General features: G+C 45.7%; 2 protein-coding genes across 2 annotated transcripts in view; both read right to left on the bottom strand.

Moving 5' to 3' along the window:
- Positions 1-472: 472 nt before the first annotated feature.
- LOC311244133 (uncharacterized protein) lies at positions 473-2,553 on the bottom strand (the record flags this gene model as incomplete). The annotated part of the gene is made up of 2 exons (XM_084333543.1): positions 473-652; positions 1,342-2,553. The coding sequence occupies 2 exons, from the start codon at positions 2,551-2,553 to the stop codon at positions 473-475; spliced, it is 1,392 nt and encodes a 463-aa protein (XP_084189669.1).
- Positions 2,554-4,235: 1,682 nt separating this feature from the next.
- Positions 4,236-15,197, bottom strand: part of ddx20 (DEAD (Asp-Glu-Ala-Asp) box polypeptide 20) — a 30,999-nt gene continuing 20,037 nt past the window's right edge. Inside the window, exons 7-11 of the mRNA XM_084332979.1 lie at positions 14,475-14,533; positions 11,198-11,280; positions 7,578-7,683; positions 5,811-5,912; positions 4,236-5,660 (exon numbers count right to left, since the gene is read on the bottom strand). Coding sequence (XP_084189105.1) covers positions 4,429-5,660; positions 5,811-5,912; positions 7,578-7,683; positions 11,198-11,280; positions 14,475-14,533 — 1,582 coding nt within the window. The 3' untranslated portion in view covers positions 4,236-4,428. The remainder of the gene's footprint in view (positions 5,661-5,810; positions 5,913-7,577; positions 7,684-11,197; positions 11,281-14,474; positions 14,534-15,197) is intronic.

The following is a 15,197-nucleotide window of genomic DNA, read 5'->3' as shown; positions in this document are numbered from 1 at the left end:
AAGGCTAGTTCGTCCAGTAAGCAGAAGGCTAGGTAGTTCGTCCAGTGAGCAGCAGGATAGTTAGTCCAGTAAGCAGAAGGCTAGTTAGTCCAGTAAGCAGCAGGATAGTTAGTCCAGTGAGCAGCACGCTAGTTAGTCCAGTAAGCAGAAGGCTAGTTAGTCCAGTAAGCAGAAGGCTAGTTAGTCCAGTAAGCAGCAGGATAGTTAGTCCAGTGAGCAGCACGCTAGTTAGTCCAGTAAGCAGAAGGCTAGTTCGTCCAGTAAGCAGAAGGCTAGGTAGTTCGTCCAGTGAGCAGCAGGATAGTTAGTCCAGTAAGCAGAAGGCTAGTTAGTCCAGTAAGCAGCAGGATAGTTAGTCCAGTGAGCAGCACGCTAGTTAGTCCAGTAAGCAGAAGGCTAGTTCGTCCAGTAAGCAGAAGGCTAGGTAGTTCGTCCAGTGAGCAGCAGGATAGTTAGTCCAGTGAGCAGAAGGCTAGGTGGTCAGTCCAGGCCTGTGCTCCCCCCTCAGGCTCAGTGGACAGCCATGGATGGAGGAGAGCATCTTTCTGAACTCGGAGCGGAACTGTCGGGTGAGCAGACTGTAGATGATGGGGTCCACTGCGGCAGGCACCCAGGTCAGCACCATGGCCGACGTCTCCAGTTCCATGAGGAACTAGAAAAGAGGAAGCAAAGTGTGTGTGTGTGTGTGTGTGTGTGCGCGTGTGTAGGGGGCATGGGACAGAACATTTTAATACACTAGTCTTTCCAGGTTTTTATTTTCTAATCATTCCTCCATGACGATTATATCAAATAAATCCATGCACTTTATACACTATGGGAACTAACTGCTTTGATCACAATGATCTGCAGGTAGCCTGCTCCTTCAGGTCCCCAATACCCGGCTCTGCACCATGGGTGACCGAGCCTTCTGCACGGCTGCACCAGCCTGTGGAACAGCCTCCCCATCCAGCTGAGGGCACCACAGAGCCTGCTGGACTCTTTTAAAGCAGGCCCGAAAAAAATCTGTTTAAAAAGGCCTTTGACTGTTAGCCTTTTTTTTTTTTTTTTTTTTTTTTTTATATATTATTATTTCATTTCTTGTGCGGTTGTTTTAAATTGTCTGTTTATACTATGTTTTTAACTATGTTCTATTTGTATCTTATTTTTATTCTGTATTTTATTTTTTTACTAATACTTTTTTATTTTTTAACTATGTTTTAACCCTGTAGCACGTTGCGATCCCAGCGAAGAAAAAGTGCAATACAAATTAAATGTATTATTATTATTATTATTATTATTATTATTATTAATGATTGCATGGTTAAATGGATGCGGTGCACGTGACATAACAACAACACTCACCGCGTCAGCTCCGTGACCTGAGACGATGTTGATCAGCAGCGTCATCACCACCATTGGCATCCAGAAGAGGGTGAACGCGATGATGATGTACCCAAAGCGCTGGGCCAGTTTCCCCTCCATGCGCTTCTTCCCCCGCTCCAAGGCGCACGGGGTCAGCAGACACACGGCCCCCACTATCTCTGGAGGTCTGCACCGTGGGACGCTTTCTGGGGAACTGGCCGCACGGGAGGAATTGGCCTCGGCCACTGTGATAACCGTGCACCGAGGCCGCTGCTGCTGGTAGCTGGAGTTCAGACCCAGAGACCGGAGCCCTGCCGGCGGCGCTGTCCGTGGTGCTGATCCCGCGGTGAGACCCAGAGACCGGAGCCCTGCCGGCGGCGCTGTCCGTGGTGCTGATCCCGCGGTGAGACCCAGAGACCGGAGCCCTGGCGGCGGCGCTGTCCGTGGTGCTGATCCCGCGGTGAGACCCAGCCAGCTCCAGACGTGCCGCGCCGCCGTCGGCCTCAGCTGGATGCCGCTGTCGAACACTTTCTGTCTGTGCTGCCTGACTACTTTGAATATCCGCACGTAGTGGACGACAATGAGGGTCAGAGAACAGCCCCACATCGGCACCAGCACATACGTTCCGAATGGATCTATAATATAATAGTCGGGTTGCTCGACAGAATAATAGTCCCAGTCGCGGTGCCGCCGCCGCCGACAGAGCATGTACGAGTGGGCGCGTTTGGAGAGGGTCAGCGAGACGACGGCCAGGATGAGCCCGCACGCCCAAATGGACAGGATCCAAACGCGAATCCTCGCCTTCCTCCTCTCGGTGCGGAACGGGAAGGCGATGGCTTGGAAGCGCTCCACGCTGATGCCGACCAGCGTGAGGAGCTGCACGCAGCTGCAGAGGGCATAGGTGAACTGCTGCAGGGCGCAGAGAGACGCCGACACCTCGCACCGCAGGATGATGGAGACGAGCAGCAGCGGGGTGTCCAGGGAACATTTCAGCAGGTCACTGGCGGCCAGGTTGACCAGCAGCGCGTTGTTGGCCGTCTGCAGACTCCTGGTTCTGTAGACCACCCAGCACACCAACAGGTTCCCCGGCAAACCCAGGAGAAAGGTTAAGGTCAGCACCACGCAGTTGAACACGAGGAACACCGTGGTTACATGCGTCTGGCTGTGCGCGGTTGTTATGTTGTTCCAAAACGCATCCGCGCTCTCATCCATTATTTCGACCGATTCCCGGTTCCTCTCATAATAACGAAGGCTTCGGCAGACGTGTTGCCTTACAAGTTGCAACGGTGTTTTTCTCTCTTTATCCACGTCTCGGGCCGTTTGAGTGTTCACATAAAGCAATCATTCACCTGTGTGTGCTTTAAAGAGGAATCCAATACGTGTCAGATGAAACAAGTAGCCTATACAGTTCAGCATGACGACTTCCCTTTGAAATGAAGAGCTGGACGTCATCTTGTGGCCAGACACGAGCCACAACCCTCAGACATTAGATCGGCATCTTCTCGAGACCAGCCACTTAAAAGGCCAAATAAAGATTTGAGTGCAATACTAGAGTTTTAAACGAATCTGTTGAAGGGTGTCTATAAAGTGTACTTCCCAGTGCTGATTCAGTAAACAGTGGTTTACTATAGCTGCTTGGCCTGCAATCAGCAGCCAGTGTTGTCTGCAGTCTGACCTTGATGTGTCCTGCTGAGGGGCCTCGTTGAGATTACACAACTGTGTGTGCCCCCCCCCCCACTCTCTTCAGATAACCCTGGCGGCTGGTCGTTTCAAACAACTCCATCCAATGTGTTTATATGAGCATCAAAAGGGTGGGGGGTAAATACACTGTTATCTTGTGTTAGAATGTATCAAACGGCTCCATCAGTGGCCCCACGGCCCCCACCACCAAAAACAAGAATCTAGTTTTTTTTTCAGATTCAGTGATAGCTTATTTACATCAAACAATTTTTTTTAGCTTTGTCATTTCATACACAATATATTCAGCTAGTTCCTTTTTTATTTTTATTATTTACAGTGTATGTGAATATACTCCATGTTGATATGGTAAAAAGAAAATCCCATATCGGGGCTTTAATGAACATAATGCAGGTGATTGAAAGTTTGTGAATAAAACCACCTCATGAATCAATAACAAAAATCTCTTTGCATTTGTCAACTAAATCAGACAAGACAGTTCAACAAAATGATACCTTGTTTATTGGAGAGTATAAAACAACATTGAATACATACATTCATGTGCCATTTGGTGGAAACCTTTTCCCCCCCCATTAATTGACAGCACAATATATTGATTTAGTATTACAAAGCTAGAGTGTCTGTAATAACCGATTTGGAATGTCCTTTAAATATGAATTCAAAGACCAAGAAGTGCAACGGTTTAGTTCAAAGAACTTCCTTCCTCCAAAATCATGCTTACAGGGGACATTTAGACGTTTAATATCATCCATGTATTCATGATTTATAAACGTTTAATGTCCTCCATGTATTCATGATTTATAAACGTTTAATATCCTCCATGTATTCATGATTTATAAACGTTTAATATCCTCCATGTATTCATGATTTATAAACGTTTAATATCCTCCATGTATTCATGATTTATAAACGTTTAATATCCTCCATGTATTCATGATTTATAAACGTTTAATATCCTCCATGTATTCATGATTTATAAACGTTTAATTTATAAACGTTTAATATCCTTCATGTATTCATGATTTATAAACGTTTAATTTATAAACGTTTAATATCCTCCATGTATTCATGATTTATAAACGTTTAATTTATAAACGTTTAATATCCTCCATGTATTCATGATTTATAAACGTTTAATTTATAAACGTTTAATATCCTCCATGTATTCATGATTTATAAACGTTTAATATCCTCCATGTATTCATGATTTATAAACGTTTAATATCCTCCATGTATTCATGATTTATAAACGTTTAATATCCTCCATGTATTCATGATTTATAAACGCATATCTGTACGCACTATTTCAGATGTTTTAGACATTTACCATTATAGTTACTGTTAAAGAGAGCGTGGCCGACAGTCCCAGTAAATAATTCCACGGGCCGGTCAGTGTTTGAGCAGTTCCTGCATGTAGACGGCATTCATGCGATAGGCCGCCATCCAGCTGTGAGCTTGACTATAGTAGCTATGGTAACCCTGCGGGCAAGGGGGGTGCATGGAGGCGTAGTAATTCTCCCAGGCTCTGTAGTATGCCCTCCAGTACCCCTCGTTACCACCTTCATCCTCCTCATCCTCCTCCTCTTCTTCTTCTTCCTCCATCTCTTCCACTTCAATCATTTCATCCCTTTCCCTCTCTCTCTGCTTCGCTCTCCAATCAGAGACATCCTTGCTCTCCTTTTGAACACTTCTATCCGTCTTCTTCCCTTCTTTACGACCGGTCCGCGCCGGAGCCCCGCCTCCCGTCTGCCGGTCCCCGTCCGGTCCCGTCTGGGGGCTGCGCTGGGGAACGGACGGACTGTGAGCTGTGGTTCTAGCGGGCGGAGCCGCCTCTGGCTCGGCCACGACGGATGTGCGCTCAGGTGCGGCCTGAGGCCGGGTGGACACTCGGTGCTCGGCTTCTCTGGTCTGATCCGAGCTCCCCAGCGACTCGTCAGCCTGCCGGTCCTCCTCCTCCATGTCGGAGCAGGAGCTCGAAGAGCCAGACGTCGACCTGGGAGAATGTCGTGGAGGAGGAGGCCCGCCGGTCCGCAGCATGTGCGTGTTTGTGAGCGGGCGCTCTCCGTCGTCGTGGAGCATGTGAGACTCCTGGTGCCCGTTCTGGCCGTCGTCCTCTCCTTGACCTCCGAACTGCCGGATGACCTCCACCGATCTCCCCAGCCCTTCGTTGATGAAGCTCTGGAAGTCCAGCTCCGCCTCTTCAAACGTCACCCACCTTGACCTCTGGCTCTTGAAGGAGCTGAGCGGGGGGATCTTAGGCAGGGCCTCCTGCAGTTCCTTGCGAGTAGGAGCCTGAGAGGCCCCGGGACTCTCCACGGCCGCACCAGGGGAGGCTAAGGGCACATCCCTGGTGGGGGGGGTTACTTTTTTGGTATTCCTTTCACCCTTAGTCCCTAACCTGGGTGTGTGTTGGCTCTTGCCCGGCTGTCTTGGTTCAGCGTCCTCTGGGTAGACGGATTCAGAATCCTGGTCCCTGGAGGAGGCAGGGGCCGGGCGTTCAGTCTTGGCCCGTCTCCGCTTCTCCGTCCTGGGGAAGAGTTGAGCGGTGGCCCCTGGAGCTGAGGCCACTACAGAGACATCCCAGTCACAGCCTTCCTCCATAAGCCCCGGCTCTATGGGAGCTGAGAGGACGGAGGAGTTTAGATTACCAATAGTAACACAAAAACACACCCAAGAAGATGGGGATTCTTTTTACACATAATCACCAAATTAATGACTATTCCATGTTTCTATGCGTTCAGGTCGTTGCCAGACATGTGGGCAGGACTCACATGGCAGGACAGACAGAGTCAAGCTGCACTTCTGAGCGATGGCCATCATCTTGTTCTCCTCCTCGCCATGGCAACAGTAGGTCACCGCCAGCCCCTGGGTGCCTGCCAACAAAGGGAGAGCACACTCACCATGAGCACTCATTCATAACTGGAGGGAGGCTATATTCAGGTTCTCAAGCGACACGCGCGAAGGTCAACATAATTATGATCATCAAAAGGCAGGTGATTAGGAACATATTGACCTTGCTTGTTGGGACAAACCAGCAGAGACTCAAGAGGCTTAAGAGCTGGTCTGACGAAGACACGGAGAATACAGACAAAAAAAACAAAACAAAAAGACTAGGCTGTGTTCCTTGGTGCTGCAAAACACCTCTAATACCCGACAGAACAGCAGGTAAGCCGTTTAATGAAAAGAGATGACAAAATGGATGGCTTAAAGCATGACATCCATTTCTCCTTATTTTAGATCGACAGTTCTCAAACTACGGGTCGCGACCCAAAGAGGTAGGCGACAGTGGGGTCGCGCATTGGCAAGTAAAGAAAATATATCAATACATTTTTTTTGTAATGTTCTGGCAACATATTTTGGCAAAATATGCCTAGTTTTATAAATGTGTATTGATAACATAGTGCTGTAATAAATGTTCTAATAAATATCCATGATCAAGTTCAACAACGTGTGCTTTTACTTTGATATTCCTTAATTATACGTTGAAATTATGCAATACATTAACACATTCTGTGCCAAAATCGACATTACGTTTTTGGCCGACAAGCGTTCATTGCCAAAAACTAGTTTTTGGATCGTTTGATCTTTTTACTTTTATCCCTGCTCTACAGACCTGCCGGGAGCGATCTGCATCATTTAGGCACGTCCCCACACATTAGAACTGCATTCTGATCGACTATCACCAGGTGGCAGTATCGTCAGTGTCTGAACTGCAATGGCTTGGGGGTGATAGTCAGCTTCACTTTCATTTTCCCCTCGGTTAGTGGCCCCTCCTTCTGCTGGGACAGAAATCCACAGTGCGCGCCTAGGAATTCCGTTGTATAAGCGTATTTGACCATCGAAACGTGTATAGACATACACTGGTAATCGTGATGGCGATGCGATCACTTGGAATTATTCTTATTGGAATACCTTCCGGCCAAGGTAAGGTACGGATGTCTATTTTACCGAATCTGAAACGTGTTTTTCTAACGATCACAGTCCTGTGTTTCACCGGACGAAAAACATGATCAGAGTTTTGAGTTAAAACGACCCCCCCCCCCCTTGATGATTTTGTGATGGTATATATATATACATGTCATATAACTTTGATTTGGGAGTATTTGGAGTTTCATGGGATCAGCCAGAACGGTTTGGGCTTATTGCACATAACGCGTTTTATCTCGCGATCTATGAAAAAAGACTGGATTATCTTGGAAATGCGTGATGTTTAGCGTGTAATAAACTACAAACTACAGCGTGTGGAAACAAACTATTCCCATCTTGCACTACAAGTAACGTTTGTCAAAATGAGCCACACCATGTCCCCACAGCTGTAATACAGAACACACACAGCTTCGCAAACATAGTGAAACGACCGCGGAAACTACTATAAGGCTGGCACCCTCACAACACAATGCGCAAACAGCGTGGCAGTCAAAGTGTTAAGTGTGGGGTCGCCAAACAAAATCATAAATAAAATGGGGTTGTGGTATAAAAAAGTTTGAGAACCCCTGTTCTAGATGATGGATGGTAACTGAGCGTTCTAGGGGACTAACCAAAGCGCCCGGCCCGTCCGATGCGGTGCATGTAGGTCTCCCAGTCCTGAGGCACATCCAGGTTTATCACCAGGTTGACCTTCTCTGCGTCGATTCCCCTGGAAGTCTGAGAGTGACAGACAGACACAGGGAGTCTAAACTGATGGTGAACAGCAGTGATTTGTGGCGGGGCTCCCACAATTGTCTCTTTTCAAATGTGAATCGGCTGAAATGAGTCAAATTCTCAATACATTTCAACATTAAAGCTTTACATGCTATTAATGAGGATTCAACATACATGGGTCTTCCCCCCTAGGGCCGACAGATTATTAATAAATATAAAGTTATGCTAACTCCATATCCAACTCCCCGAAACCCCCCCCCCCCCCACACACACACACTTTTTTCTCCTATTTTTTTTAATTTGTTCTCCCATTCCAATTCCACTGTGCCAATTCACCTGTCCCCTGTCTTGAATGTTGCTCGCATATGCCCCCCACTGGCGGGTTGTAGGGAGGATAGAAGCCTTCACGTGTCCCCTCCGATACACGAGGAGGCAGCCTGTCACGTCTTTTCACCTGCCAGCGCGGACTCTCATTGGCGAGGTGTAACGTGTGGGAGGCTCACACTACCCCCGCCATTTCCTGTCTCTGCTGTGCAGGCGTCCCCAACCGACCTGTAGGAGTCGCTGTCCACAACGTCCAGATTACCACCCATCGACTTCCACCCGCTAACTCTGCCAATTGAGTTAGTATGACGACTGGCCCAAGCCGGAGGCAATGCGGACAGCCGGAGTCGAACCCGGTGTCTCTTGCGTTGGTGACGAGCACAATGTCGGCTGCGCCGAAACATTTATAAATATAAAAAATAATAATAAAAAAGAAAAAGAAAAGTATAATAAATGACAGAAGTAGTGCGTTCAGGTATTCCACATTCTCAAATAATTAACATCTAGCCCAGTGGTCGACAAATTGGCCCACCAGCAATAATATCTGGCCTGTCAGATTATTTTGAGAATATGTTGATATATATATCAGACAGACTATTGGCTAGGCTATATATTTAAGCTATAATGTCCAAACAGAGAAACTACCACCACCTAAAGAATGTTTATTATACTTTGTTTTATCCATGTTGAGAGAGTGAATAACAGGTAAGCAGTGAGGTGCAATGCAGCGCTTGCTCAACATGAACAAAGTCAGTGGACAGCACCTGGTGAAACTATTTCATCTAGTAACTCCAGACCCCAAACACGCAATAGGTTGAGTGTGGTGACGATCAAAAGGCAGCAAATTCAACTTTCCAACAATGTATTGGATGATCGGTGAAAAATGCAGTGCGGCAAACAAGCAGTGTGGTATGAAATTAAAACACCAGTTCAGTAAGTCATTCAAACTGTTGTGAATAGTAACAATGCAATTAAACCAACGTCAAATCGGAGCAAAAAAAGCTGAATACGCATCAAGAAAACACGATACATTAGGTATATAAGAATTACAACGAGACATTCATTAACTTAAAAATACAATTAGGCTTTTAACCCTCTAAAGCCGGGCGCAACATTAGACATGTTTTGCAAAACATTAAATATCTTTGGATCCCTTTGTGATAAAGACTTGCTTAGTCGCTTCGATTATCATCAAAAAATGTAGTGTATCTCTCAGTCAGTGCACAGAAATAAAGAATAGAATCTTGAAATATCTAGATTGGTTGTTTTCTCTGGACTGCATCTAATCAGCTGTATCTATCAATTTATCATATATCTATGTATGTCACTATAGCCAATGGAAATGCTAGAAATGGTCACGTGGACTAGGAGAACCAATGGCAAATTCCTATAGTTTCTCAATAGTCCAGTCCACTCCACAGAACGGGCCGTCAGATAGACGCACTGGTTGTAGGATGGATAGACCGATGGAGAGAGGCGCTTGTCTCTGGTTTTATAATAAAATGGCAAAAAGACTAAAGGTATAATGTTCAATGCAAACATTTATTATATACAATATAATAATGTAAAGTAGAAAAAACTGCTTGTTTACAGTTTATTATGCCACCTATGCAGCTTGTTTATTTTGATCAATTCTCTGCGCCACAGATGTATGTCTTAGTTATATGGTGGTCTGTCAGAGTTTAAATGTTTTCACTATCAATTTATTAAATTAGCCATTGGTTTTGGTTCTCGCCCGCCATATAATGGCTTGGAAAAGATTTGGCCCGAGGCCAAACTTAATTGCAGACCCCTGATCTAGCCCAGGGGTTCCCAAACTTTTCAGGCCGGGACCCAGAAAATAAGGCGTCAGAGAGCCGCGGCCCAATGCACATCGTCAGTTTTTTTTTTTTTTTGCCAGGCGACCGATTTTTTAAGCCAAATATCACTTAAATCCTATTAAGTTAGTTCAAGTTAGTTATTCATTTATATGTGTTATTTATGAGAGGGCTAACTTGTTGCAAAATAATAATGATAATAATAATAGCCTCATTAAAATACTATTGTTGCTTCGGTCGTTTTCAGCGTTTTATGTGTATAATATTTTATTTAGTTTGACATGTTCGTTGAAATAAGTAGATTTTCCGTTTTTGTTTATTTATTAAGTTAATATAAAACCATATGGGAAATCATCTCGCGGCCCTCCCGTGGCTGCTCGCGGACCACCTTTGGGTCGCGACCCCGACTTTGGGAACCACTGATCTAGCCTATGTGAACTTTCTCTTGTCGATTCAGTTTCTAGCTTAAATAAACATTGAGTGAGCATAACTTTAGCTGGCCAAGATATTGGTAACCTTGGGATACAACATACTGTAGTCATTTTGTATTCTAACAATTTAAAATGTCAAGCCCCAGTAGGGCTGCAACTAACGATTATTTTGGTAGTCGACTAATCTGTCGATAATTTTTTCGATTAGTCGACTAATCTAACGATTATTTCTGTCACACCCTCCATCTCTGCTTCCTGTGGGCGTGGCTCCTTTTCCGGGCTCTTAGCAGACTTCTTAGCTTAACATAACAGACCGACAGTAAGTTTGGGGGAACTAATGGGATAACTGGGGTTGCAACAAAAGTGCAACTAGGGCTAAAAACACAATGAAATAAAATAATAAATAATAAATAATATATCCTTCTTAGCAGACTTCTTAGCTTGACATCCCAGGGAACTAATGGGATAACTGGGGATGTTGTTTGCTCCTGACAAGAGTCTCAAAGTCTGGGGTGATGGTAGACAAAGCAACTCTGAGGTCATGCTCAATGTCCAATCTGTTCCTCTGCTTTGTCTTCAGCTGGACCAGAGCTGAGAAGCCACTTTCACAAAGATAGGTGGTGCAAAAAAAAATAAAGATTTATTATTTATTTTTTAATGCGACGCATCGACGAGTTTTTATGATCGACGTCGTCGATTATGTCGACTAATACATTTTTCTTGATCCTCCAATCACAACTGTTGCTTACCTAAGCAACAGCCGTAATTGGAGGATAAAGAAAAGAGGGTGGGGCTTGAGGCAGGTAAATTGCCTTTGATTACATATAGATTATTTATTTTTTTAACACATTCCAATTCTATTGTAATTTTCAAATGAGTTCTTATAGAGTCTTATTAGCAGAGCGAAACTAACATAGTAAATCAGATGGCGTGTGTGTCTCTCACCAGGTCAGTAGAGATGAGAACTCTGCACTGGTACTGCTTCAGCTTGGACATGGCCTCCAGTCTCTCGTCCTGACTCAGACCACCTGTACAGAACACACATGATCATATAGGAACGCTTTTTATTTAAACCTTACAGGACCGTGAGTGCCAACATGTTTTAGTATAAGTGGGAATCAAACCCCTAACCCTGGGAGTGTTAGTGCCACGCCCTACCCACTAGTAGTACCATACGATCCCATTACACATCGATTGGGATCTCGCACCTTTGGCTTCTCCAGAGTCCAGGAGAAATTCTTGTTAAAGTTTTACCAGAGACACACCGGACACTGAAACGCCCCGAACTGCCAGCCAGCCAGCTTTCGGTGCTCATGTTAACCAACAGCACCGCTCATACCAGCTGCACCGTGGTGCGGAGCTCCACAGCCGGGTCGTGGCGATACGTTTCGGCGTCTGCTCTATTTTCTCTGCGAGTGTCAGGCTGCTGCTCTTCATGGTGTGAACAGTCAGGCTCCTGCTCTTCATGGTGCTGCTCTTCATGGTGTGAACAGCCAGGCTGCTGCTCTTCATGGTGTGAACAGTCAGGCTCCTGCTCTTCATGGTGTGAACAGTCAGGCTCCTGCTCTTCATGCTGTGAACAGTCAGGCTCCTGCTCTTCATGCTGTGAACAGCCAGGCTGCTGCTCTTCATGGTGTGAACAGCCAGGCTGCTGCTCTTCATGGTGTGAACAGCCAGGCTGCTGCTCTTCATGGTGTGAACAGCCAGGCTGCGGCTCTTCATGGTGTGAACAGCCAGGCTCCTGCTCTTCATGGTGTGAACAGCCAGGCTGCTGCTCTTCATGGTGTGAACAGCCAGGCTGCTGCTCTTCATGGTGTGAACAGTCAGGCTGCTGCTCTTCATGGTGTGAACAGCCAGGCTGCTGCTCTTCATGGTGTGAACAGTCAGGCTGCTGCTCTTCATGGTGTGAACAGCCAGGCTGCTGCTCTTCATGGTGTGAACAGCCAGGCTGCTGCTCTTCATGGTGTGAACAGTCAGGCTGCTGCTCTTCATGGTGTGAACAGCCAGGCTGCTGCTCTTCATGGTGTGAACAGCCAGGCTGCTGCTCTTCATGGTGTGAACAGTCAGGCTGCTGCTCTTCATGGTGTGAACAGTCAGAAACCAGAAATGCCTCTTCCCGAGGGCCAGTCAAGGTCTTTAGAAAACAATGGTCTAGACATAACAACGTTTCCTTGACAACAATGCGGTAGCTTCATCATAGTGGAGGCCTGTGAGGAGCAAAATGTCATTTGAACTCAATCAAATTGTGACCAAAGGCTCCCATCAGCCCAGTCATCCCACCCTTTGGCAAGCATTTATGAGAGAATACGTCAGTTAACACAGAAGATTGAGACAACCAGCATTTATTATTATATTACTAGCCATGCCGACTATGAATCCTTTCCATAAATGTATGAACTCAACGTTACACACCACCAGTGATGGGAATAACGGTGTTACTAACAGCGTTCGTTTTTTCAGTAACAAGTAATCTAACTGATTACTCTTCCAATCTTAATAACGCCGGTACCGTTACTGCCAAAAAATGTCATCAGACAGATCTCTGCGTCGAGAGGCATACTGTTCTTCTCAGCCAACCTCAGCGCGATTGGTTGAGGTTGAGTAAAATGTCATGGTAAGCCAATCAGAGGTAGAGGTGGGCGGGTGCCTCCAGAGTCTGACACAGCGACAACACAAGCGAGTTCAGTCAACGTGAGACCGCGGGTCCGTGTACGTTTTGCCAGTTTGTTTGGCGAGCCCAAATAATCCAAAATGAATCCAACGAACAACACAAGTGAGCAGTCAATGACAGACAGCGGGTCCATGAGCGTTTTTTGTTCACTCTTGTGTTAGTTGTGTTGCAGTGCAGGACACTGCAGTAGTGGAGGCTCTACTCTGCTGACAGTGTTGCACTTCCTGGTTTAATAGCACAGTCTTCAGGTGCTCAGAGTCAGATATATATATCTGTATGTCATGCATGTCTTAAATGTCATGATTAGATTTGTTTAGATGATTAGATTAGATTCTTATATCTGTATGTTGTGTATGTCATAAATGTCATGAATTGAAAATGAGGGACCTGATGTAAACAAGACGAAAGTCTTTCTCTGATCTGCATCCCCTTAACAATTGTGTGTATTGAGCTGTACTGTACCCATTCTGCAATCTGTTAATTAAAATGTTCAATCAATCAGTATATATGTTATTTATTTTTGGTATAGTGCTTAACAAGCATAATTTAATGTTGCCCAGTTGTGGCCTGTTGAGGGGCAATACATACAAGTTCCAAAACATCTATTGTGTTTGTATGATCCACTATATACACATATAATTACTATCTACATACATGGCATTTGATTGGAGGCTAGTCTCACTTTGTCCCACAGCAACATTAAAATAGTTTTGATTTGTGTATGTTGTTTATGTAAAAAAAATTACTTGAAAGTAACGCAATAGTTACTTTCTGAAGCAACTAGTTACTTTTATAATTTGTAATTGAGTAAGTAATTTAGTTACTTTTTGGAAGAAGTAACTAGTAACTGTAACTAGTTACTTTTTAAAAGTAACTTGCCCAACACTGCACACCACCAGTCATACCAAGCCCCCCTCTCCCCTGTGATGACGTTACACCACCAGTCATACCAAGCGCCCCTCTCACCTGTGATGACGTTACACCACCAGTCATACCAAACCCCCCTCTCACCTGTGATGACGTTACACCACCAGTCATACCAAGCCCCCCTCTCCCCTCAGATGACGTTACACCACCAGTCATACCAAGCCCCCCTCTCCCCTGTGATGACGTTACACCACCAGTCATACCAAGCCCCCCTCTCCCCTGTGATGACGTTACACCACCAGTCATACCAAGCCCCCCTCTCACCTGTGATGACGTTACACCACCAGTCATACCAAGCCCCCCTCTCACCTGTGATGACGTTACACCACCAGTCATACCAAGCCCCCCTCTCCCCTGTGATGACGTTACACCACCAGTCATACCAAGCCCCCCTCTCCCCTGTGATGACGTTACACCACCAGTCATACCAAGCCCCCCTCTCCCCTGTGATGACGTTACACCACCAGTCATACCAAGCGCCCCTCTCACCTGTGATGACGTTACACCACCAGTCATACCAAACCCCCCTCTCACCTGTGATGACGTTACACCACCAGTCATACCAAGCCCCCCTCTCCCCTCAGATGACGTTACACCACCAGTCATACCAAGCGCCCCTCTCACCTGAAATGCAGACAGCAGGCAGGCCTTTGGAGGACAGGACGTCTGCCAAGTGCTGGGCCCTGTGAGAGTGGACATATCAGGACACATACAGCGACGGTTCACCCAAGTTATAAATTTACTTTTCATCGAGTTCTCCCTGTATACAACAGAAACTCAGCAGATACTCAATAAAAAGATAGTTCCGTGTCCCTATGATCACAGTGGATCCTCAATGAAAGATGGTTCTATATCCCTATGATCACAGTGGATCCTCAATAAAAAGATAGTTCTGTGTCCCTATGATCACAGTGGATCCTCAATAAAAAGATAGTTCTGTGTCCCTATGATCACAGTGGATCCTCAATGAAAGATGGTTCTGTGTCTCTATGATCACAGTGGATCCTCAATGAAAGATGGTTGTGTGTCCCTATGATCACAGTGGATCCTCAATGAAAGATGGTTGTGTGTCCCTATGATCACAGTGGATCCTCAATGAAAGATGGTTGTGTGTCCCTATGATCACAGTGGATCCTCAATGAAAGATGGGTGTGTGTCCCTATGATCACAGTGGATCCTCAATGAAAGATGGTTGTGTGTCTCTATGATCACAGTGGATCCTCAATGAAAGATGGTTGTGTGTCCCTATGATCACAGTGGATCCTCAATGAAAGATGGTTGTGTGTCTCTATGATCACAGTGGATCCTCAATAAAAAGATAGTTCCGTGTCCCTATGATCACAGTGG

Source organism: Notolepis coatsorum (genome assembly GCF_963971535.1).
Source record: "Notolepis coatsorum genome assembly, chromosome: 17".
NCBI lineage: Eukaryota > Metazoa > Chordata > Actinopteri > Aulopiformes > Paralepididae > Notolepis > Notolepis coatsorum.
This window is presented reverse-complemented; position numbering and strand designations above follow the sequence as displayed.